Source organism: Alnus glutinosa, chromosome 11 (genome assembly GCF_958979055.1).
Source record: "Alnus glutinosa chromosome 11, dhAlnGlut1.1, whole genome shotgun sequence".
Taxonomy (NCBI): Eukaryota; Viridiplantae; Streptophyta; class Magnoliopsida; order Fagales; family Betulaceae; genus Alnus; species Alnus glutinosa.
The window spans coordinates 22,843,339-22,868,879 of record NC_084896.1 but is presented as its reverse complement, the minus strand read 5'-3'; the positions used below and the strand labels follow the sequence as shown (position 1 = coordinate 22,868,879).

The following is a 25,541-nucleotide window of genomic DNA, read 5'->3' as shown; positions in this document are numbered from 1 at the left end:
TGTATCATTTATAGCAAATACAAAGTTTGTGAAATTAATTTTCATAAGTTTAAAAATAAAAATTAATTTATCTTATTAATTCAAATTATAAAATCTTAACAATAATTAAGTAACTAATGCTTAACATGGATTTACGAAAAAAAATATGAGCAATGCCGATATTTACTTTATATAAAAAATGAAGTAGTTAATTGAGCAATTCGTTCGAAAATAAATGAACTAAGTTTGAAGAGATTATCTAGCTCGGTGATAATTAAGCTCGAGCTCACCTGAAACAAAACTTACACATTCAATACTCGACTCTCAACTAAAACAAAACTTAAACATTTCAATACTCTACTAGATTACGGCCATACTAAAACACACAAGTCGTGTTTCACTAAAGTGGCAGAAAAGAGCAAACACATCTTGCAGCAGTACTGGACTCAAAGGCCTATGCTAAGCGATGGTCTTGACCTGGATTGATTGGGAAGCCATTGGGGTTGCACGAGTTGGAAGGGCATCTGAGACCACCAAAACAGAATCTCCTTGTTTCAACATTCCCCTTGTTTTGACCAGATCAATGGTTTTTGAGATGTTAGCTTCCATGTCATCTGATAAATCAACGAGGAGCGGAATTACTCCCCACTGCAAATTCAGAGCCATGCGGGTATCATCATTGTTCGTGAATGCAAATATGGGAGGGTTTGGACGGTTGCGCGACAGGAGTGATGCCATGTGTCCGTGCTTTGTGTAGACGAAGATGGCATCCACGCCAAGTTTATTAGCTGCAAACACAGCACACAGTTGTAGTTTAGGAAATATAAGCACTAAAACACACATTTAAGCAAAACATGCTTAGTCTCTTCACATGGGGAAGATAAATAGCTCACATAGAGTGGATGAATTATAAAGGCACTCATGGGTGATAGCGCATGTGTGATTAGCGTTTTTCCTGGGTTATTACAAATGGTATCAAAGCAACCTGGTAACGCAATGTGATGCTTATTGGAGCACTGCATGACAGGACTTCAGGGATTTAAGGGTAGAAGATTGTAACACCTCAATCCTATATTGGGAAGATGATGAATAGCACTCGTGGGTGCTAAAAACAAACTCATTGACACTGATTTGATGAGTTGATATATGAGCACTTCCTATTAAGGAACTCCAGCAAGAGATGGCAGCTGTTATTTTCATGGTTTTGGATGTCATAATTTAGTCAGGGAAAAGTGAAATTACCCATTTCTGCAGCACAATTGCATATCTGCTCAGCAATGCGATCGGGCAATGATACTCCTAGTTGATGCTGATGGAGAAGACATTGTTGGTTTTCCTCACGACCCCATGTTTCCATTCGGCTGCTGGTCATCCGCAATACTGAAAGAGCCTTCTGTCCATATAAACCAATAGCTGACTCACCAGATAACATCAAGGCATCAGCATACTGCCGAACTGCTTCAGAAATATCTGCAACCTTATGACATCAAAGCATATAGTTATTATGCCACGTTCAACAAGTTCCAGTTCTTGAATCCATGCATTATAACTTTAATCCCCCTCCCTCCTTCCATAATGAATTCCTCACAACAAAATAGTAGTAGTAGTAGTAGTAGTAGTAGTAGTAGTAGTAGTTTCTGATAGTAACATAGTACCTCAGCACGTGTTGGGGTGGGATATTCAATCATGGACTCAAGAAGTTGAGAAGCTACAATCACTGGTTTGTTTAGTTGCCTGCAAACATTAACTATTTCTTCTTGCATAATAGGAATCTTTTCCAGTGGGATTTCAACCCCAAGGTCACCCCGGGCCACCATAATTCCATCTGAAGCCTCTACAATTTCTTCCAATTTATATAGAGATTCCAAGCTCTCTATCTTTGCCAATACTTTCATGGATCTGTAAATGAGAACAATTCAGGAATTTCATAAGAACTTGAAGAAAAAAGAAAAAGAATAGAATATGTTTTTTTTTTAAAAAGGAAGCAAATTGATCTACTGCACACCCACATTTCCATTTGCAACAGAATAGAATTCGAAAAGCAGATCGCAATCTCTTTTTGCATAGTATTTGCTTAGATAAAGGCCCCGTTTAGTAACCCCCACCCCTCCACCTTTCCCTTATTTTTACCTTTTCCAAAAACATCAACTCAAAACATTCTTAACATTTTATACTTTTTATATCACATTAACAATTTTTTATTATTATTAAAATAAAAAAATTCACTACAATACAAAAATTTTCTACTTTTCCATATAAATTGTTTCTACTTTATATCACATCAATCACTTTTTACTTTCACTCAAAAAAAAAAATCTTCCATGAGGGAAGGGGAGGGGACGGGAGGGGGATTACTACTAAAATGCACAGCTTATATTTAAGAACAAATAAATAAATTTCAATACACAACAATAGTTTTTTCAGGTGTCAAAGATCAATACACATAACCAGGTAAGGTTGGACAGAATAGACTAACAAGTTACTCGATGTACTGAGAATTTGATCAACAAGGAATGGAGAAAGAGTAAGAAACAGAATCCAGCTACAACCAAGGATCCGTCACCTTGCTGTGGGCAAGCAGCGCTAAGGTCAATAACATTCATGTGTAGGGAAGATACTGCCTCGAATCAATTGTTTTCAGTAGAAACTACAATTGGTGAGATTTCAAGTTCCCAATTGCATGAAAAACAGATTGACTTGTTTGATGAACTACTGTTCAGAAACACTATGAAGTGGTGCTATGTCATAGCATTTAAGAAGGATAAATCACGTTGTTGAAGAGCAGGAAAGACAGGTAAATTAGTATACCTCCGAAAAAAGAGAAAATAAGAGTAAAAATTATGTGAAAAACTTTTGTGCCAGTGTACTTCCTTACTTAGATGATTTGGTGGAGAGGTAGTTCTTGAGATGCCAGACAGAACCCGAATCATTTACAAATGACATGGCAATGAAATCGACACCTTCAGAAACCCCAAATTCAATGTCAGCCCAATCCTGCAGATCAGACAATATGAATTATGAGTTATGAGCATGTGAAAAGATATTGTTAAAATTATGGGTTTTACATTATCATCTGAAGATTGAAGAGGCATACAATCAGCCATACTTCTTTTGTAATAATAATTCACAATCTACAGATGAAAGAACTCTCTCTCTCTCTCTCTCTCTCTCTCTCTCTCTCTCTCTCTCTCTCTCTCTCTCTCTCTCATCTGAAGATTGAAGAGGCATACAATCAGCCATACTTCTTTTGTAATAATAATTCACAATCTACAGATGAAAGAACCCTCTCCCTCTCCCTCCCTCCCTCTCTCTCTCTCTCTCCCTCTCCCTCTCCCTCTCCCTCTCTCTCTCTCTCCCTCTCTCCCGCTCTCTCCCTCCCTCCCTCCCTCCCTCCCTCCCTCCCTCTCTCTCTCTCTCTCTCTCTCTCTCTCTCTCTCTCTCTCTCTCTCCCTCCCTCCCGCTCTCTCCCTCCCTCCCTCCCTCCCTCTCTCTCTCTCTCTCCCTCTCCCTCTCCCTCTCCCTCTCCCTCTCCCTCCCTCTCTCCCTCCCTCCCTCCCTCCCTCCCTCTCTCTCTCTCTCTCTCTCTCTCTCTCTCTCCCTCTCCCTCTCCCTCCCTTCCTCCCTCTCTCCCTCCCTTCCTCCGCCCTCCCTCCCTCTCTCTCTCTCTCTCTCCCTCCCTCCCTCTCTCCCTCTCTCTCTCAAAATATAGTAACTCTGTGTTTTTTCAACGAGCATTGCCACTAAGTAATCAACAAGCAATCCCTCCATCTCTAAAAATGGAACTCTACCAAATGCGAACCTTTTTCTTTCTACATCCAACAAGCAAAGCAAGAACTTGTAATATAGCTTAAAATTGGTATGTCTTATTATCAGAACTCGGAATTTTAATAACTATTTTTTTTTTTTTTAGAATACATAAATGTAAGATACTAAAGAAGTTATAATATTACAAATAAGGCACAAGACCTCTTCGTGAAGTTTGGGATTTTCTAAAGAAAAGAACTAAAAATGGTTTCAAGCATCTTTCATGCTCAAACAGTCTAATTTATGTCATGTACTTTTCTGAACAGTTCATACAAACAAGTCTGCAAAAAGAGGAAAGAGAAAATGATGTTCTAAACAAAAGGTGATGTCAAGCTTAGGTCCATACGATAGAAACAAAGAATATAGAAGCCAGAGTCTGGAAAGAAAAGCTTAAGAACAAAAGCATAGGAAAATTAAACCTTTGTTGATAGAGTAGGAAGCTCATTATTCCTATCCACAAGCTTCCCATCTCTCCAAAAGCTAAATTTGGCTCGAGGAAGGAGTAAACCAGGGTCCGTGCACTTGCAACGCAAATCACTCCCAATCTTTTCAATGACTTCAAAGCCTGCCATTCCACCATCGATAACAAGTTCATCTCCTACCTCAATACCTGCCAAATAGTAATTTTAGTCGAGAACATAAATCACAAGCAAATTCATATCATTAATGTAAATTTAAGGAAAAAGGATTGGGCAGGAGGGTAGGGGGAGCTGGTTTTTTACTCAATCAGCAACAATTTGACTACCTTCAGAAAAACCTTCATAGTTAGCTTGAACTGTGAATGGACGCGAACCTTCAAACTTTTGAGCAGTAAACAACCAGATTGAACCATCCTGATTATCCAATTAATGAGACAAACACATCAGAATTGCATCTTTCTCATGATAGGCTATCATTTTGAACAAAACATTAAAGGAGGGTGTACTCATATTTTTCCCTAATTAATACCTATATCTAATTCTGCTAGACGTAAAGCCAAACCCAATTAGAGACTTCAATTTTTATTTTTCTTTTTCTTTTTTTCATGAATAAGCTTTTCATTAACAACTAGAACAAAAACACCAAACAGCAGAAAACTGCTGACCACCAAGAGACTGCAAACAGTATCAAGAAACCAACAAACAACTATTCCAAAATGAATCTCAAACAACATCCAAACTAAAAAACACGGCAACAAAGCTACAAAACAAACAAACCTAGTTGAATATCAAACTACCCCATTATGCAGAACACAAGAAAATCACCCCACAGCACAACTTGAATTTATTTTACCTCTGCTTTGACAGAGGAAGGAGCCCCATGATCCACCACATGAATCTGACTGCCTTCAGTATCAATCATGACAGAAACACAAAACCCTTTTGTCTCATTCAAACGCTTAATCTTCCTAATCACATCCCGGTGCCACTCCCTCCCATTATGACACATATTAAGCCTAGCCACATTCATCCCTCCCAACGCCAACTTCTCCAAATCCTCCAACGAGCAACACGCCGGCCCAATCGTGCACACAAGCTTCGTCTTCCTCATCCCAAGAAACCCCTTCTCCCTCAACTCCCCCTCCGAAACCACATCAAACCCAAAAACCCCCCTTAAACCTTTCAAATCACGCAAACGCTCCGATCCCTCCACACCCACCTGCACCGCCGCCCTTACTCCAATCCCAATCTTTCCCTTCAACTTCCCTCCATTACAGCGAAACCCGCCAGCGAAAACCGGGGTACCAAAAACCCGATTCTTCAAATCCAAACATGGGTTTTTACCGACACACATAAGACTTGGATCCCAGACGACGGCCATGGACTCAAAACCAGTGCTCTCGATATGACCTTCTTGGTTAGAGTTTAGATTTGTTGATGAGGAGATCAAGGTCAAAGACTATAACTAGTAAAGGAAAAAAATTGTTATCGATACGTTTTAAGCGTTTCTGGATCGAAAACTCCGCAGGGTTTTGGAGAGTGGAGCTTACAAGGTGAGGTAGAAGGGGTTTGGGGATCTAGCGTGAAGAAAAAAGTCAAGGGAGAAAGCCTGGTTTGGTGCTTTCTTCAACAACTAGTGCTAGCTATTTACGTTTTGAGCATTAAATAATTTGAAAAATGGGGGCTCAAGTGAAAAAGGCGGTAGTAGTACATATAGCTGTCCCGGTTTAACGGTCAACAAACCTTCTGAGGTTGACATAGCTTTTAAAAGTATATATTGCGAGGATCAGAGGTTTTTTTTTTTTCTTTTTAATTTTTTTAAATGTTACGTCACTTTTATAATTATTAATAAATTAAATTTAATAATTATCATCTCAAATTTAATAATAATTTTAAAAATCACATAAAAATCCTACTTCAATCTAAACCAGATGCGTTGTAGGAATGTAGGAAAATTCTAAAAAAAATATCCAAAATTACACACCTACTATAAGTATGACTGTACGAGGACAACTGGACGTGCAAGAATCGCCGATAAAATTGGAGGAGACAGACAACAATTCCCACGTGAAACCTGTAATGTACGGAAAGGCAGAAAATAGGTTTGTGCAGTGAGTATTTAAATGCTGTCTATGTGGTCCCAAATGGACAGCCAATGAGTCTGTCGTGGCGATCCTTTTTTCCTGAAAGTGGAAATCTTGTGGGCCTGTGGCCATGGATTTTGGCATACATCTGTTGCTTTTTCATTACAGCGATACTACTCTTTTTGGATACCTTGTCTCCGGTGTAAATAGTTGTCGATCTAAAGTCCCAATCTTTTAATTTTTTTAATTTTTTTTTTCAATGTCAATCTTCCATCTAAATTTGCCTAAAATGAACCGACCAAATCCCCATGTTCCATAGAAAAGAAAAAAGAACAGGGTGGCTTGCCGCGGCCAGGGATCGAAATGGCCAAATTAACTCTTTGACTATTGAGGTAATATGATCACTCTCAAATTAAACTTTTAGTGGTAGCTAAACCATCTTCTTTGGTTGTAAGGGCGGTTCGGTCACCCCAATAACCTAAGTTGGGATGGCAAAAGGGAATGATTCAACCGGCCACCTTTTAACTGGTCTTTGGAGGTAGCCACAAAAATGGTCCGGCCATGTCAAACCAACTATTGAGTGTGGTTAAATCACAACTATTGCAATACTAGGGTGTATTGCAAGCAATGCAATAAGGATCTCATGCTGCCTATGTGGTCCCAAATGGACAGTCTATCATGGCAGTTCTTAATTTTATTTTACTCCAAAACGTGGTAAATAATCTTGTGGCCTTGGATTTTGGGGGCGATCTGTTTCTTTCTCATGCCAGCAATGAGCAACCAGGTACTCTTTCTGGATTTTGACGTGGAATTGCTTCACCTTTGAATTCATTACAGTAGACATATGGTAGCATCCGATGCTAAACGCAACGGTAAAAGTCCCCAAAACGTAAAACGACGGTTCTGTAACAACGGTTGGGACTGCCGCTAAAAAGGTACGGATGAAAATAACGTGTATATATATATATATATTTTCTAATTAAATTGGCAGTTACAGAGGCCACCTGTTGTGACTATTCTAGTTGGAAGCCACACAAAAAAGGCCTAAATGGCGAGAATTGCAGGCGCTTCCTCGGCTAGAAAAAGTTAAAAAAAATGAAATGCTTCTAAGACATGTTACAACGTCACTTTCCTTAAGAAATTATTTGCCCCCACCAAAAAGGTTTGCAAAGTGTTACAGCAAGTATTTCTCCAGGATAGCCCAGAATTCTCTGTTTGTTTAATTGTGTTTTGCACAAATGAAAATTAAACCAGAACACTTTCAGATTTTTTTATTATAGTAAAAGACAGACAAAGACTTGTAATTTTAAAAATACAGAAGGTATCAGAAAAAGGATTAAAGATCTATATTACGTTGAACAACTGCTAATCCAACCGTCTATAACTGCTTAAGCAACAGTCATAAACTGATCGTTATTAATTAATCTCAACAGTTAGATAAATCCAATCACTGAATCTATCTAAGAAGCATCATATGGTTTAGATCAAACCATCAGATCAATTGGTCATGACCATCCAAAATTGAAAGCTCATGCATGATTACAACACTCCGAGCTCCGATGCTTCGTGCCAAGTGCGCTACAGCCCACTGCCACACGCGCGCATTTAATGCAAGTATACACGTACGAGTACACACTCAAGCATTACTTTAAATGCTTAAAGTGTATTGAGCCTTATAAATGTCAGCTACACTTTTTCTTTTTTCCATGTAGGACTATCTTCATTTAATGTTCTATAACACCTTTCTTTTAAAACATTCCTAAGACATAAAATAAATATATATACATATTAATTTTGAAAATGCTTTAACACTCTCAAGTCTGATTGATCCATAGACCCGTGCATCAATAAGACTTTAGATGATTTATACTAATCAGACATGAAAAATTTTCATTGTGAAATTCGAACCTAGGCCATAATATTTATACTAATCAGTATAAATAGAGTATTAAAGAGTGAGACCAAAAACAAAAATTTACATTGCTAGTTCTTTTTATCATAAATAAAACGAAAATATATATTAATAGAACCTCGATGTTTTTCGCGTTTTAGATATTAAGACTTTAATTTTTTTATTTTATACATTTAAGCCATGACCTTATGATCATTTTAAATTTGAGACTTTCGTCTATTATTTCTCAAATAAATAATAAAAATGATATAAAAATATAACTATGCCTCTCCTATAAAAATTGAAAAAAAAAAAAAAAGAAAAAAAAAGAAAAAAAAAAAAAGGATGTGCATGACCCAACCATGGACCTATAGGCTATAATAGACATGGTGGCTTGTGCACAACCTGGGCTCCTTGGTTGGACCCAACTACTGTCGTGGCTACTGGCTAGGTGAAAGCCATGGTTGGATATGGGAGGCATGACCCAACCTCATTTTTCTATTTTCTTTTTCTTTCTTTTTCTCTTTTATAGGAAGGCATAATCCTTAATTTCAAAAATGAGAAAAGTACAAGAGATTCATGTCAATATTTAAGGATTTTTTTCTCATCTTTTTGTTTGGGATAACCCCTTTTCCCCTCCTAATCTTCTCTTATAGATAAGCTCCAAATCAAGAATTTTCTAAGATATTCTTAAGTTTTATTGGACTACTTCCAAGTTTTACAATATTTAATAAGTAAAGGAATTGTTTTTCAAATATTTAATAACTAGCTAACAAGGAATTAGGTATGGTGAAATGTGAATGTGTCAACGTTTGCTATATACATCGGCCCAAAACCTATATGGGATGATAGCCCAACAAAAAAATTAATCTTTATACAATATTAAATATTATGAAAATCACTTAACATAAGCTTTAGAAGTATGAGAGTGATGTATATCATATTTTTATCTTACTTTTATCACATCTTATTGACGTGATACTGTCAATCATCAATTAATTTTTTTATTAATTTTTAAGTGCCACGTAAGTAAATATTAATGAAATAAAAATGTGATGTATAACCTTTCTCAAATTTTTGCCACCACACTCCTACAATAGGTTTAATTTCTATACAATTGGCCCATGAGCCATTTTACAAAAGGGCTTTTTTGCCTTCTTCTTATAACTTAGTATAGCTTATGGGTATATTTAGATTTGCTATTTCAAAACGTGCAATCTAAAAATATAATTTTTAAAAACATAATTAAGCGTTTGATAAAATTGTAATTTGCCTTTTAAAATCACAACTTAACCTTTAAAATTATACAGAAAAAAAAAAAAAAAAAAAAAAAAAAAAAAAAAAACCACATCCCTTGCTTGCAATTTGAAAACGCGAATTTTTTTATGTTTTCAAATTACAACTTTTTAAAAAATGTACTCGCAAACAATAAAATCTACAATTTAATTTACAATTGCAATTTTTTGTACTATAAAATGGTAATCCAAAATATACTAAATCCACAAGCCCCCTCCCCACCCTTGACCTTTTTTATTTATTTTTGGTGAGCAGTATAGTCCAAATCCTTTAGGATAGGGAAATGGAAAAAAAAAAACTCCACATGCACAATATGGGCACTCACACAAGACACATTGATGTGAGGTTCACAGACTAAGCCCCACTCCAATGTGTCTTGTGGGAGTGACTGTGTTGTGTATGGAAAATGCAGGAATCACTCCCCTCTAGGATATGATGGAAAAAAGGAGTACCCTGATTCTGATTGTACACATAGACCATTAACACATAGCCTTTGTCTTTGTCATGTGATGTGATATTAGCTATTTAGGCACTAATTAGGCAATTATAGTGTGATGTGATATTAACACATGGACCATTAACACATTTTTATCCTACTTTTATCACATCTTGTTAATGTGATACTGTCCATCAGTAATTAATTTTTTTATTAATTTTTAAACAAATGTTAATTGGCAGCATCACGTAAGTAAATATTAGTGAAATAAAAATCTATAACCTTTCTCAAATTTTTGCCACCACACTCCTACAATAGGTTTAATTTCTATACAATTGGCCCATGAGCCATTTTACAAGAGGGCTTTTTTTCTTATCTTTCTTTCTTTTTCTTTTTCTTTTTTTTTTTTTTTTTCTTTTTATATATATATATATATATATATATATATATATATATTTCTTTTCTTTCTTTTATGAATGAATTTGGCCCCCGAACAAGATGGGAGGGTTCCATGCTGAAAAAGAATTATTAAAAAATAAACGTAATTCCTCAAACTTAGTATAGCTTACGGGTATATTTGGATTTGCTATTTTAAAAGTGTAATCTAAAAATATAATTTTTAAAAATATAATTAAGTGTTTGATAAAATTGCAATTTACCATTTAAAATCACAGCTTAACCTTTAAAATTATGCAAAAAAAAAAAAAAAAAAAAAAAAAAAAAAAAAAAGCCTTTACCTGGAATTTGAAAACACCTTTTTTTTTTTTTTCTTTTACGTTTTCAAATTACAACTTTTTAAAAAACCGTACTCGCAAACAATAAAATCTACCAGTTCCTCCCCCCCCTCCCTTTTTTTTAATTTTTTTGGGTGAGTGGTATAGTTTAGGTCCTTTTGCATATGATGGAGAAAAGGAGTACCCTGATTCTGATTGTACACATGGACCATTAACACATAGCCTTGTCTTTGTCATGTGGTGTGATATTAGCAATTTAGGCACTAATTAGGCAATTATAAAGTGTGTTTGTCGTTAATCCAAAAGATAACACTAGGATTATAATAATGTCTTCTCAGTTTAGGTATTCCATCAATATTAATAGAAACAAATCTATTAAATGGTTAATCACATTCCATTGGTTTCAGTTTTAAATTTTCATAAAATTTTCAGGGATTTTCAAAATTATTTGGTTATAAGTCTTTCCACTGTCAATTCTTTGTAATAAGTTAGCTCTCCTTGCATTTGTGGGTGGGTAGATTAGTGTCGTTATCATTGTTAATTATCTTGGTTACAATTTAATTCACTTTAATTATTATTCTACAAGCACTGCACCATTTCTGCACGTGGCAAACAACACTTAAATATTATACTGTTTTATTAGAATGAGAAGAAGGCCATGTTTGTTTTAAAGTTTTCATAAACATTTTTCAGTTTAAAAAAAAAAAAAAAACACTTTTGTTTTCAAAACATTTAACAAATTATTCACTTTTCAAAATACAAACCATAAAATACGTTTTAAAAAATAAAATATAGGACACTTTTAAAAAAACTTTTCACACATTCTTATATGAATATTTAATTTTGAGAAAACAAGTATTTATATTATTTTTTTTAAAAAAAAATACAAAAAAGAGTGGCTATGTAGCCACCTCTATCTTGGTAAAAAGTGGTCGCGTAGCCTTTTCAATAAGATAGAGGTAGCCGCACAACCACCTTAGCTAGATAGGGTGGCCACTTGCGCAGCCCATCCAAACGGCGTAGGGTGGTTCTCATCTACTAAGTGTGGTTGCACAACCACAAATATGATGCTATAACAACGTGGCCATTCTAAACAAATAATGATGGGTTTTTTTTTTTCACTTGTAATTACTAATTAGTAGTTCAATGCCTATTCTAAAGCCTAAAAGATTGGCCCTAAAAAAATTCCAAGCTGATCAAACTTGAAATTGGGCCAAAAAAGAAAAAAAGTTAGGCCTAAACGGCTGGGTCGTTATGCCCTTCGTCAGAAAAGCTGATGAATTTACCAACTTTTCGACATTGGGCAGGGCGGCAGGCAAAATCTTTATTTTTCGACCTCAAGTTATCCGACACCCACCCCTAGCGGGGATATATATCCTAAAACATGATCATATGGCAATGTGAAAGCATATATGCTTACAAGTATTTCTAATAAATTCAAGCATCATTTCAAGGTGGCTTGCTTAGTGCCCATGTTAGATGCCCCATGGAATAAGATGGCATGTTAAAAAGTAGGCATATTATGCTTGAGTGTGTTGCCTCATTTTCTCAATCATTTACTTGTTGGTCAGGCCGGCCGGGAATGCTTTAAAATGTCATTTTCAGCCTTGTATTGCAACACGTCCTTTTTACACCCGCTAAATCGTGTCTTTAAATTTGGGGCCAGAAATCAAAAGATATGCCATGTCGATGGAACACGGCAAAAACGTGTTGTCCATGGTGGTTGGTCAACTAGCCAAACATGGCCTCCACTATCATATGCCGGGATGGAAAAAATAAATAATATGAAGTTCGCCTCCAAATAATCAACCAATGGACGGTTATGGGTTCTCAAAACAATAGCACTTTTAAACTTCACGTGATTTAAATGACTCTTACGGGTGTTAGGGTGCGTTTGAGATTGCGATTTTGTAGACAATAAGTGTGATTTTAAACCAAATCACAAAATATAAATCGTTTGGGAACTGCATTTTTAAAAATTACGATTTGAAAACGCATAAAATTTGTTTTTTCAAATCGCAGGTAAAATGGTACTTTTTTGAAAATGCAGAATTTTAAATGCTAATTTGCGATTTTGTCAAACGCTTAACTGCGTTTTTAAAAATTACTTTTTCCAAATCGTACATTTTAAAATCATGATTTTAAATCGCACTTTTTGAAATCGCAAATCCAAACGGACCCTTAAATGACTCTTATGAGTGTTAGGGTGCCTTTGAGATTGCGATTTTGTAAACAATAAGTGCGATTTTAAATCAAATCGCAAAACATAAATCGTTTGGAAACTGCATTTTTAAAAATTGCGATTTGAAAATGTAGAAAATTTGTTTTTTCAAATCGTAGGTAAGATGGTGCTTTTTTTAAAACGCATAATTTTAAATACTAATTTACGATTTTAAAGGTTAAACTGTAATTTTGCCAAACGCTCAACTACGATTTTAAAAAATCACTTTTTCAAATTGCATGTTTTAAAATCGTTATTTTAAATAATACTTTTTGAAATCGCAAACTCAAACCGACTCTTAAAAGCACTTTCAATTGAAATGATGCGGTAGCAAATCCACAAAGAAACAAATGACGTGGAAAACGCATTTTTTTGAAAAAATAAAGTTGATTTGAGATGTCGCAATTGACAAAACGAAGAAGATGACCGTCGGAGTCGGAGTAATTGGATGAGTCCATGCGGGCTCAGTAAGGTTCTCGATGTGCCATACCAAGCCCTATATTCCTGATACGAGGGTGACGGAGGCATTAGCTGCTTGGAAGGGGTGGAATAGTCGAGCTATTGATTGATGGAATGAGATGCTTTGGAGATAGTTTTTGCTCTCCGGCCTGAGGAAGATGCCTTTACAGATATGGCAGTGTGATCAAAGAAGCAAAGCTCCTTTTGGAAGATTTCCAGTTTTGGACTGTGGATCATGTTTCTAGAATTGCGAATGGCGCGGCTCATAAACTTGCAAAGCTGGCTATTACTCACTCTGTTTCCCAAGTGCATGTGGATTGATAGTTATCATGATTGTATTACATCTATTTTGCTTGTTGAGCAAGATTCCTTTTTACTTTATAAATTGCAATGTTTTTCCTTTTTTTTTTTTATTTTTAAAAAATAAAAAATAAAAAACACTTTTAATCAATAGCCTTTTTATATGGCGTTAAAAAACTAATTCCAAGAGATAGGTCATTTTGAAGAGATGTGCTGGATTAAGCTTGTAAGACTGTCTGTGACTACCTCTTCCTCATAAAATATTTCCGATGTGTTGTGACTTCATCCCATTTTTCTCTTTCCCCCTGTAAATCAAAAAAGAAGAAAAAACGGGTATTTGATCTAATTTTATTAAGTGTTAAACCTTAGCTATGTTTTAAGAGACAAAATGGTGGCCTTTCAAGGGTTAAGATCTTTCCTTACCCACATTCTTTCCTAGTTTTCTTCTAAAACTCCAAGTACAGCAACTATTACATCGCTTTGTTATTTTTATAAGTATTGTTTGATTAATGTTATTAATGTTATGAGTTTGTGATTATTGAGTCATGTAATTAAGCCGGTATGGACTAAGAGTTTGTTATAATTAGTTTTGTTGTTAAGTCATAGGAAGTTGTTCTCTAGCATTTGTTGGGATCATGATCCTCTCAATTTGAAATAAAATAGAGATGATTTATTTCATGGTTCAGATTAAATTTTACAGATTTAATAGTATATATTGCCACATTATTTAAAACTTTTAGTGTAAAAAAAATAAAATCAATAGCGTAAAAAATTGATGAGGAACTTTAGGCTGCAAATGAACCGAGTCGAGCCGAGTTCAAGCTTTTTTGGACCTGCTTGAATTTTTTTTAGCCTGTTCGAACTCGGCTCATGAGCTCGAAAAATTCTGAAAATTCTGTTCGAGGCTTGGCTCGTTAAGGGTTTTTGAGGTTCGAACTCGGCTCGAACACGTTACATATTTCTAAAATGAACGAGCTCGTGCTCGGGTTTTTTTTTGGCACTTTCAAACCATTATAACAAGCATTTCAAGTTTTTAACATTCAATTTCAAAGCAATTTAAAAGATGTAAATTTAAACTGAAACATTGAAAGTTTTACATTGATTCTCAACATTCATAATGTTAACAAGCTATCAAACTTACAACTTAATATTTAAACTTAAAACTTACAAATTACAAATTACAACAACTTCCAAATAACAAATTACATTAATTTACAAATTACAACTTACAAAATACAAATTAAAAATTAAAAATTAAAAATTACAAACAACAAATTAAAACTTACAAGTTACAACTCACTTCATAAAGCCAACATTTAACAACAAATTCCATATTACACATTCTCAAAAGTTCCAACATTAAAAAAAAAAAAAAAAAAAAAAAAAAAAAAAAGGCAATATACAAGAATTCTCAAAAATTCCAAGTATTTAAATTTTCCAACACATCCAAGTATCCATCAATGATCTATCCAAGCTTCAAGCTAACAAAATTCTCAAGAATTTCAAATTTCCAAAACATCAAAATATACAAACATAGAAAACAACATGAACTACAAATCTAAGTTATAACAATAAATTAGCAAGTCTGGCATTCACAAAAACAAATCCAGTAGCATATCCTTGTGGATGGATAGTCCACATCTCAAGAATTTCAACAAAAACTAGTCAATAGTTAACCTGACAAGGCTGCCAGCTTGTAAAGCTTCAAGCTAACAATATAACATCTTAACATACACAAAATAATATAAACTACACAGTCTACACTACACAACACAAGCATTCAAAAGAATTAAGTCTAATTGTCAAGCTTACAAAATAAACAAGTTTAAATACATGGCATTATGGCAGTGCAGCAAATCCCCCAAAAGGCAGGGATTAACTTCTTCACCTGTTTGTTACACATTTACAAAAGAAAATGAAAAAATTAGTAAGAAAATAATAATCATAATCAGAAAAAAGTAAGCATGTAAACAGAACATAATCAATGTATAACCAGTGTATAAATGAGTCTAAAATTACCATTAAATAAAACAGAATCAACTTACCATGAGCTTACAAAATACTAACAAAAACTTCCCCCTAAATACAACACTTCTAGAATAGTTCCAATCCACTTCCATACCAAGTATCTGCTTAAAATAACCGAACAAAAAAGTAGATGAGTTATTTTTTTCAAGGCAAAGTACAAAATAGCAAAATAAATAAATAAAAAATATATTAGAATTTGATCTCATTAACTATAACAAAAAAAAATACTCCACAATCCAGCATTAAGGCAAGTCAATCTCCACCAAAGAAGGTTCATCCAACTACAAAAATAAAAACAAAGAACATTGCTTACTATTTATTTGAGGGAAAAAAATAAACTCATTTAGCAACACACCTACAAATTATAATACTCACATTAGAAGATTTACTGAGTCCATGTAGTGCTCGAACCCAATCAGCTCCACACAGCAGAATCTCAACAGTTTTAGTAGATAAAGATGCACGATAGGGATCAATGACCCTTCCACCAGCACTAAATGTTGATTCCGAACTCACTGTAGTGATAGGAATTGAAAGGATGTCCAGTGCCATCTTAGATAAAATGCGGTACTTAAGTTGATTGGATTTCCACCACTCCAAAGCATCAAACTTCAAATCAGCACCCTCATCACAGATATAAACATCTTCTTTCAAATATATTTCTGGATCTGACTTCACAGGTTGAAAGGTATCAACACTTCTTACAAAAAAGTTTAACATAGCCATTCCACTTTTAGTGCTCCTTTGAACACCACTAGATGAGCCATCACTTGAAGATGAAGCAGAATTAGAATTACTTTGATGCCCACGGTTTGGGGCAGCAGTTAAGTTGTGGGCATCAACATACTCACCATTCAACTCATTTAAAACATTATGTACCTTTTCAACATTTCTAGTGGCTTCAGGCTCTTGATAAATTTCAGGGAAACAAAATTTTACAAGTTTCAACTTAAAACTTGGATCCAAAACAGCACCAACAACCATGAGCAGATTGCATTCCCCCCAGTATTTCTCAAATTTCAAATACATTTTTTCTGCCATTGTTCTTACATAAATATTGGCATCCTTAGATTTTTTACCCAACACATCTCTTATTCTCCAAACCTCAGGAAGAAATAAATTAGAAGTTGGATAATTACTCCCTGATACTATCTTTGTCACCTCATTAAAAACCTCTAAAACATGACAAACATTCTCAACTTTAACCCAATCATCAACACTTAGCACCCAACGAAAGCTTTGATCCCTATCTTCATACCTTGGGAACACCTCCCTAAACTCTAATGCAGTAGACAACATCATATAAGTGTTATTCCACCTAGTAGGAACATTTAAAATCAGTTTCTTATAGGACAATTGTAACTGCTTTGCAATTTCAGCAAATTGCTTCAACCTACCCTCCGATACAACTATATACTTTATACCATCCTTAACACAATCCACAATATCTCCAATTTGACTAATACCATCTTGCACCAACAGATTAGTGATATGAGCATAGCAACGTACATGAAAGAGTTGCCCCTTAACAGCTAATGTCTTTTTCAAAGTAAAATCATCTTTTAAAATTTGAATGGTCACATCATTGTTTCTTGCATTGTCTACTGTTATTGTAGATACCTTATTCTCATTTTTACACTCAATGAAACTCTTTTGAAGTGCATCAGCAATTATAACACCACTATGAGGGGGTGGGACATTAAAAAAGTTCAAAACACGTTTTTGTAAATGCCACCAAGAATCAACAAAATGACATGTAACTACCATATAAGACACTCTGACCTGAGATCCACATGTCAGTAGTTATGTTTACTTTGTTAACATTTTTCAACAAATTTTTTAGCTTCTTTTTCTCTATTTCATAGGTAGACATACAATCACTTTTAGCAGTTGTACGAGATATCTTTTGCTAATAAGGAGTGTTAGCCCTCATAAACTTGTTAAACAAAACATGTTCCACTACCATAAAAGGATATTCATGGTAAAGTATCATATGAGAAGCAAGCTCTCATACCTTCTTATGATCATAAGTAAAACATGATCCGGATCCCACACTACCACAATCAAAGTCAAATGTAATCACCTTCTGCTTCTTGCTAGCTGCTATGCATGGAATACAACTATTCAAGTGCCTATGAAATTGAGTTGTGGCGCCCGAAGCAGGAATGCCAATGATAGATTTACAGTGAATGCACTGAGCTTTCTTCACACTAGATTGCAGTAATTCCTTAAAGTCCTTCCAAATTGGAGAGGTCTTCTTCCTTGGCTTCCTTTCATAAGCATGCTTTTGAGGATCATCGCCCTCCTGAACTTCTTCAGCTGCACAAGCACTTTCCCACTGGAGATATGCTGGACAGCGTCTCCATTAGGTGATTCAAGACTTACAAGTCCATCATCATCATCTGATGCAATATTCATCAGATTTAGGTTCACTTGATGTGAACCTTCGTCTACATTGACTATCAACTCATCCATGGATAGAGAGTGGTAGCAGACTACATTACAATAATAAACACAGACTACAGTTACACAAAGATATACAAAGTATTAAATAAAACAGAATGAATAATAAATCAAACCTAAAAATTTAAATAGCATCATGTTCATACTACAAATTAAAACCTAAATGATAATCATGAAACATCAAAATGTATCATTTTTCCTGAATTTCTCAGAACTCAAACAGAGATAAAGAACTGAAAAAAAAATCATAGTATACTATACAGAGTATTAAATTAAATAGAATGAATAATAAATCAAACCTAAAAATTTAAATAGCATAATGTTCATACTACAAATTAAAACCTAAATGATAATCATGAAACATCAAAATGTATCATTTTTCCCGAATTTCTCATAAACCAAACAGAGACAGAGAGCTGAAAAAATCATAATATATTATACAGAGCATTAAATAAAACAAAATGAATAATAAATCAAACCTAAAAATTTATATAGCATCATGTTCATACATTAATGCCTAAATGATAAACATGAAACATCAGAATGTATCGTTTTTTAAGAATTTCTCAGAACCCAAACAGAGACAGAGAGCTGAAAAAAAAAAAATCATAGTATATTATACAGAGCATTAAATAAAACAGAATGAATAATAAATCAAACCTAAATTGTCATAAAATCCTAAAATCAATTTATCATCGAACATCAAACAACTGAAACAAATCAATTAATCAAACAAGGAAAAAGCTCTCTATTTTCTGAAAAATGGTTAAATGAGAAAAAATGATTTTTTTTTTTTTGCCTTTCTCAGTTATCTTAAACCCAAGACTTAGGGCAAGAGATATGGCGAGAAAGAGTGAGAGAAGATGAACAAAATCAGAAGATAGGCTAAAAGGATGAAGGAGAAAAAGAGATTCACCAAAAAAATCGGAAGGCCTTTGAGAGTTTTGGACAAAGCACTCAAATCTTAGTGTTCTTTCTACAAGATAGGAACCGAACTGACTAAACAAAGAACAAAGAGTAAATAACAATATATATATATATATATACAACCCATAAGCCGATGAAGCTGAAGCGTGCGAATCGTGGTGTGGTTTGTCGTCCTCATGCTCAAGATTAGACTGAAAATCATAGATGTGAAGCCTCGAGATCTACTGGTACAGAGAGAGGCTGAGAGAGGGGTTGAGAGAATCTGGAGGAAAAGCTACTGGCGGTGAGGGTTAGAGACATTTGTGAGAGAGATGAGATCAAATCTCATTGAATGCAGCAGGTGGGTGGTTGAGAGCATTTACTCTCCTTGAGTCGAACGAGGTGAGAAACGAAGAGTCGAGAAGAAACTAAGAAAGTGAGCGGCGGAAATGACAAAGATGAGAGAAAAGAAAGAAACCTTAAACCTAAAACAACATATCTCTCCCTCCATCTCTTTTTAGCCGTTGGATCTTCATCATTGATGAAGATCCAATGGACAAAACAAAGGCAACGAAATTGATAAAAAAAAAAAAAAAAAAAAAAAAAAAAAAAAAAGAAAGAAAGAAAGAAAAGAAAAAGAAGAGGCTGCTTGCCCACTTGGTAATTCCTAAAATCCAAACGGAATCAGACCTAACTACTAGTTAGGTTTTTAAAAAATTATTATATTTTAATATTTAACTTTTACATATATATTTATTAATTACTTATTATTATTATTATTATTATTATTATATATATATAAACGAGCCTATCGAGCCGAGTCGAGTTTTTACGAGCTTTGTTCACGATCATACCCAGAGCCGAGCCGAGTATTGACATGTTCAGCTCATTTATTGAACGAGTTTAAAAAAATGTTCAAGCTCTGTTCGTTTAATAAATGAACCGATCCCGAGCCGAGCTTTGTCAAGTCGAGTCCGAGTATGCTCACGAATAGCTCTGCTCGCTTGCAGCCCTAAGAACTTGATTAATGAAAGATGTTGGAAGGAACTCTAGTTGGCGAGTATTGTCTTAAAATGATTGCATGTCCGAACGAACTTGAGGTATTGGGTGCAAAGATTGATTGTGAATCTCATGTGGATATGGTCCTTCAGTCCCTGCCTATTGCAATATGTTGCTAAGGTTTTAGAAGACCACAAAGCTGAGTGATGGGACGCTTGGAGATGAGACAAGAGTTCCAGTATTATCTATGGGAAAAATTAATTTGTATTTTGGATATAAGGTTTTAATTTTATCATAATGTCTGTATGTACCCTCTATTTGCATTAATTTGATTTTTGTAACTCATTTGGTAAATACGGTTATTCTTCTATTTTGAAGGATACTGCGGCAATAAAGAAGGATAAATTGTCTATGTGTTTTGAATTTATTATTGATGTTTTGTATATTATTACTCCTGATTATCATGTTGCTAATAAATTTGTTTTAGAATCTACTTCTAACTCTTTATCATTAAAAAGAAATATTTCTTCTACTAATGAAGCGTATCTTTGGCACTTACATCTTGGACATATTACTAAGTAGGATCCAAAGTCTAATCAAGGATAGGCTTTTGGGCCTTAGATCTTGATGAGTTCCCATTTTATGAATCCTGCCATTGACTTAAGCAAGCATCTAGGTTAAAGAACATTAGGTCTAATAAGGTAATCAAATCGTTTGGTTTTGATCAAAATCCTAATGAGTCATGTGTGTACAAGAGATGTCAAGATAAAGTGGTAACATTTTTAGTGATGTATGTTGATGATGTCTTACTTGTAACGTCCCACATCGCTAGGGTATGGGAATTGGTATATGCTTATATGTATATTTTCATCCTTCTTGACACAACGCGTTTTAAAGCTGTGATGGTCATGAATCTATCAGAACTCCGTAGTTAAGCGTGCTTCTATGAGAGTAATACTAGGATGAGTGACCTCCTGGGAAGTCTAATTTGGGAAAGCAAAAAACGAATAATATTGTGTCATTAGGAGTGGGTCGTTACATTACTCATTAGGAATGATGTAAGAACATTGTCAATAATTAGATCTTGTTGTCTAACCAATTTGATATGAATGACTTGGGAGAAGCAAGTTATATCCTAGGAATCAAGCTTTGGCTAGATTGAAAGAATAGGATGTTAGGCTTATCCCGGGCTCCATACATAGACAAGATTATGCCTAAGTTTAGCATCCAGAACTCTAAGAAGGGATTATTTTCCTTTAGAGATGGAGTCACTCTTTTTAAGGGTCAATGTCCTAGAACACATCAAGAGGAAGAGCAGTTGAGAGCAATTCCTTATGCTTTAGCAATAGGAAGTCTCATGTATGTCATGGATTTTTTTTTTTTTTTTGAACGAAAGATCTGAGTATTTCATTAATCAAAGATCATGAGCATAAAGCTCTTACATCACAAAATATAAAGATCTGCAAATTCATAATCGCATGCTATGAGATTACAAAGTCATAGATACAAACAAAACTTTTAAAATAAAGTGTTATCTATGACTTTCATTTTCCGTTAACCCATGTACAAAAATAGTTAAAGAGTAGATTTGCTTCGAGCAGACTAGATCTAGGAAAATGATAGTCAAATATCTTAGAAAAAATTATTTAAACCGGCCATGAGAGATAACCTCTCACATCGAACTATTGCAGGCAATTAGAGATAACTCTTCACACCGAACTATTAAGGCTGTGAGGGATAACCCTCACACCTAACTAACCTTCATCGTATAGATCGTCTATGATGGCAGATATATGGAGAAGAAAACTCTTATTCAAATAAAAAAACACAACCAGTAAATAGCAGCAATGATCATAGAGGAGATGAACGACACAATACGAAGGTAGATGGACGGATGCATAGCAGAGTGGCCAAAATTGCTAATCTAGTCGAAAAATATCTGCAAACAAAATAAAAAAAAGAATGGGAGTGGGAGGGTAAGAGCAGAGAGTAGAAAGGGAAAGGAAGATGAGGATTGAACAGATCTGCTTTCTCCTCCTCTCAGATCAATTTTTCTAAGAGTTTTTTCTCATATATGTCAAGTTCCGTACTATACCAAATATTTATTTTGTAGTTGGCATGATAAATAGGTATCAGTCAAATTCTAGATCGCTAGATTAAGTAGGAGTTAAGCATATACTATATTAATTGAGGACTTGTGTTTATCACGAGTGAAGAGCCACAATGGGGCTTCCCTTGTAATAGAAAAATTAATCGAGATATATATATATATATTTTTTTATTCATCATGTCTCCAATTTGATTAAAAATCTTATATCGAAAGTAGAGATGTCAATTTTCTTTTATTTATTTTTTTAGGGGGCGATATAGACATTAAACCATTGACTGAGTGGCAAAAGGTTGAGTACTGTTTCTAGTCAATGGCCTATTATCGTCCTTAAATATAAAATAATATAGTGAGGACCAATCTTTTTAAACATGGAAAATGAAAGGTTCCCCTCGTGCCGATACAGAAACTGCACTGATTAAAACTCCCAAGTATTATTGCAGGCTCTCTCCATTAGCAGCACGTTTAAGTGCCTTACACGTAGAAATTCAGTTTGTATAGCACTTAGAGCAACATTGCATTTCACTTTTATATTCATCTTTTGACCATAATCATCACTTTTAGTACAAAGAATTTGTTGATTACATGAATCTAAACCCCCATATTTCTAATCCATATCTTTAGACAGTAACTTTTTTTATTTTTTATTATTATTATTGTTTTTACACAACACTCCGAGATGGGAAAGAGAGAAACGGCACTGTCGAATTGGATTGAATTGGAGAGAGAGGTTTAGTAACGAGACCCACTAAGATATTTTATTGAGATAATTTCTATCTTTTCACGGTAACTTGAAAAAGCATATCTTATCTGGATTACGATTTCTTACAATTTCATGTTTTCAAATTATGCGGATTGAGGTTTTTTTTGTATCGAACGACGTGAAAATGCTACATATTAAAAATGTGACATGTTACTAATGAGAATATGATATATTTCATCAGGTTCTTGCACTTTATGTTGTAGATAAAAGCTTTGAACAAAAAACTGTCTTTTGGTTTACTAAAAAGAATAAGAATCTCTTCAAAAACGAGGAAAAAACATTTTAGAATGATTTTTCTTTTATGCCTTGGTAATATATAACATTTTTAATATGTAGCATTTTTCAAGTCGTCCAATAAAAAAATAATCTAAATTAACATAATTTAAGAATTTACAATTTTTTTTTTAGAAAAAAGTATACATAACCTCCTTAAACTACTACTTCATTGTCAATGTCCCCCCCCCCAAACTACCAATTGTATCTATGTCTCTCCTTCTAAAAAAAAATGTTAATGTCTCCCTAATGACAAAAATACTCTTCATAAAATTATTAAAATTTAAAAGAAACTAAAAAATTATTAAGAAAATCTAAAATAAAAAAAAAGTTTTTATAATTTTCAGTTTTTTTTCCTTAATTTTTCGTTTTTTAATTTTGGTTTTTTTTTTTTTAATTTTTTATAGTTTTTTTTTTTTAAGTTCTAGTTTTTTTTTTTTTTTTTTTTTAATGACATTTTTGTCTTGTTGAAAAAATTTTAGAATTATTTTTGTCGGTCTTAAGAGAACATTGATATTTTTTGATAGTTTGAAATGAAACATTGACACAATTAGTAGTTTGAGAAAATAATAATAATGGAGCGGTGGTTTAAAAGGAATATGTGATTTTTTTTTTTTTTAGAAAAAAAAAAAGTGTAGTGAGTCTGATCCAATCTGGTCTACCCACTTAAAGGTTCAACATCATTGGGTCCTGTGTTTTTTTTCTTCTTTTTTAATTTTTAATTTTATTTATTTTTTTTCTGAGTAATATTGTAGTAAACGATGACCATAAAGCACGGATTAATTTGGCCTAACTCCAAGTATGGCATATTCTCTGCTTCTTTTTTGCAAAGGGTATATTCTCTGCTTTGATTACTTGAATGAGCTGTACGTACCCTCCAGCTATCAAATTCCAAGTAAAAAAGAAAAAGAAAATTAAAGACAAAGATGTTACACATTTGGAGGGTCATCAATGATAAGAGGCCTGAAATACAGGAGACGGAAAACCGCCCCCCACAAATTATTATTGCAATGATAGTAACTTTGATGGATATGCTGCTTTGGAATGCCAAAAATTAGGTTTTAATCTTATTTTATATTAGGCTAACCTAATTTAACTTCTTTGCTCCAAATTACAAAACAATTCAATAGCTTTCGCTCCAAATTTCTTAACTCTTTCATGATGTAGAATGAGACAAGAATAAATATTTAGTCATTTAGTTTTATTTGAAATTTAATGATGGGTTTGATCTAAAGTTTTAAGTTATTCGTAATTTAATAATGGGTTTGGCCCAGAGTTAGTCACATTAGGGTTATAATTAGAGTTTAGTCTCTTATCTATTTAAGCATAATGTTCTATTCTAAATTTATAATAGACATTTTATGATAAATGAAAAGATAGATATTTTGTTTAAGATGTGATTTCTCTTTTTTTTTAGTGGTGAGACTCTGGTTTAACCTATTATACGTCATTTCCATTTTTGTAACGGCTTTACTCATGCACCCGGTAACCTTTTTCATATGTCACTCATTTCGAAATTCAAACACGTGACATAGTATCTGCTCTGATACTAATATTAAAATTGAGTTGACTCAATTTTGGGTTTGGCGATATTGATAAAGATGCATCTCTATTTTCCAAGCTCTTGAACTTGGTCAATTTTAAGCTGCTAGAAAGAGATAGATCATAATCTGTATAAGGCAAAGATGCTCTTAGCTTGTCCATTATACCAATTTTGATACCAAAATCTTTATACCCACAAAGATATTTGCCGTCTAGTTTGTCCATTCACCAATTTTGATACCAAAACCTCTATACCACAAAGATGCCGACGTGACATACTCTATAGAGAGGCTAGGGTTTTTAGTTTTTGGCCATAAAGCCCTAAACTTCAGGAGACATCAAGATAATTTCCCATTTTTTGTTTGTTTGTTTGGTTTTTTATTTTATATTATTATTATTATTTTATTTTATTTTTTATCATCAAGATGCATAGTACAATAGGTTGCTTTTTTAAATTGGATAATTATAAACTTAAATACTCTTTTGAGATATGGAGCATGGTAAGTGGTTAGGAGAGTGCCTGCCATTGGATTACTAGCATTCTTTTCTGAATTGAGGTGCTTGGATAACTTGGATGAGTGTCTCCCATTGCATTAGTAGTATTCTTTTTGGAATTGAGGTCTCTTTGTAATTCTCTAAAAGTTCAAGGATATGCGCGCAGCTCTTTCAGTCTAAATCGTTCATTGAAAATGAATAGCTTGGATTGAAGTCATGTAAGTGTTAAAAAGAAAAGAAAAGAAACAAAGAGCCAAAAGAAATTACGAGATGGTCGAATCACCCCCTTAAGGTGGTCGGCCGCCTATTCACCCTTTGATGGGGCAATCAGCCAACTTGGAG

At 34.1% G+C, this 25,541-nt stretch overlaps 2 protein-coding genes across 2 annotated transcripts; both read right to left on the bottom strand.

Annotated features, from left to right (window-relative positions):
* Positions 1 to 246: 246 nt before the first annotated feature.
* Positions 247 to 5,870, bottom strand: LOC133882636 (pyruvate kinase isozyme A, chloroplastic-like). Its single transcript, XM_062321842.1, has 7 exons — positions 5,056 to 5,870; positions 4,529 to 4,616; positions 4,203 to 4,393; positions 2,855 to 2,973; positions 1,635 to 1,878; positions 1,222 to 1,456; positions 247 to 767 (listed from the first exon to the last, which is right to left on the bottom strand). Exons 1-7 carry the CDS (start codon positions 5,581 to 5,583, stop codon positions 439 to 441), a joined length of 1,734 nt encoding a protein of 577 aa, XP_062177826.1. The 5' UTR covers positions 5,584 to 5,870; the 3' UTR covers positions 247 to 438.
* Positions 5,871 to 15,893: 10,023 nt separating this feature from the next.
* LOC133881229 (zinc finger BED domain-containing protein RICESLEEPER 2-like) lies at positions 15,894 to 18,126 on the bottom strand. The gene is made up of 4 exons (XM_062320167.1): positions 18,037 to 18,126; positions 17,666 to 17,989; positions 16,027 to 17,433; positions 15,894 to 15,932 (listed from the first exon to the last, which is right to left on the bottom strand). The coding sequence occupies exons 1-4, from the start codon at positions 18,124 to 18,126 to the stop codon at positions 15,894 to 15,896; spliced, it is 1,860 nt and encodes a 619-aa protein (XP_062176151.1).
* Positions 18,127 to 25,541: the final 7,415 nt, after the last annotated feature.

Coding starts and splice junctions, on each gene's coding strand:
- LOC133882636 (XM_062321842.1), bottom strand. CDS start 5,583: ATGGCCGTCGTCTGGGATCCAAGTCTTATGTGTGTCGGTAAAAACCCA. Junction 4,617..5,055: donor CTTCCTCTGTCAAAGCAGAG/GTAAAATAAATT, acceptor TTGGATAATCAG/GATGGTTCAATCTGGTTGTT. Junction 4,394..4,528: donor CTATGAAGGTTTTTCTGAAG/GTAGTCAAATTG, acceptor ACTATTTGGCAG/GTATTGAGGTAGGAGATGAA.
- LOC133881229 (XM_062320167.1), bottom strand. CDS start 18,126: ATGGATGAGTTGATAGTCAATGTAGACGAAGGTTCACATCAAGTGAAC. Junction 17,990..18,036: donor CAGATGATGATGATGGACTT/GTAAGTCTTGAA, acceptor GCATATCTCCAG/TGGGAAAGTGCTTGTGCAGC. Junction 15,933..16,026: donor GACTCAGTAAATCTTCTAAT/GTGAGTATTATA, acceptor TTATTTTTGTAG/TTGGATGAACCTTCTTTGGT.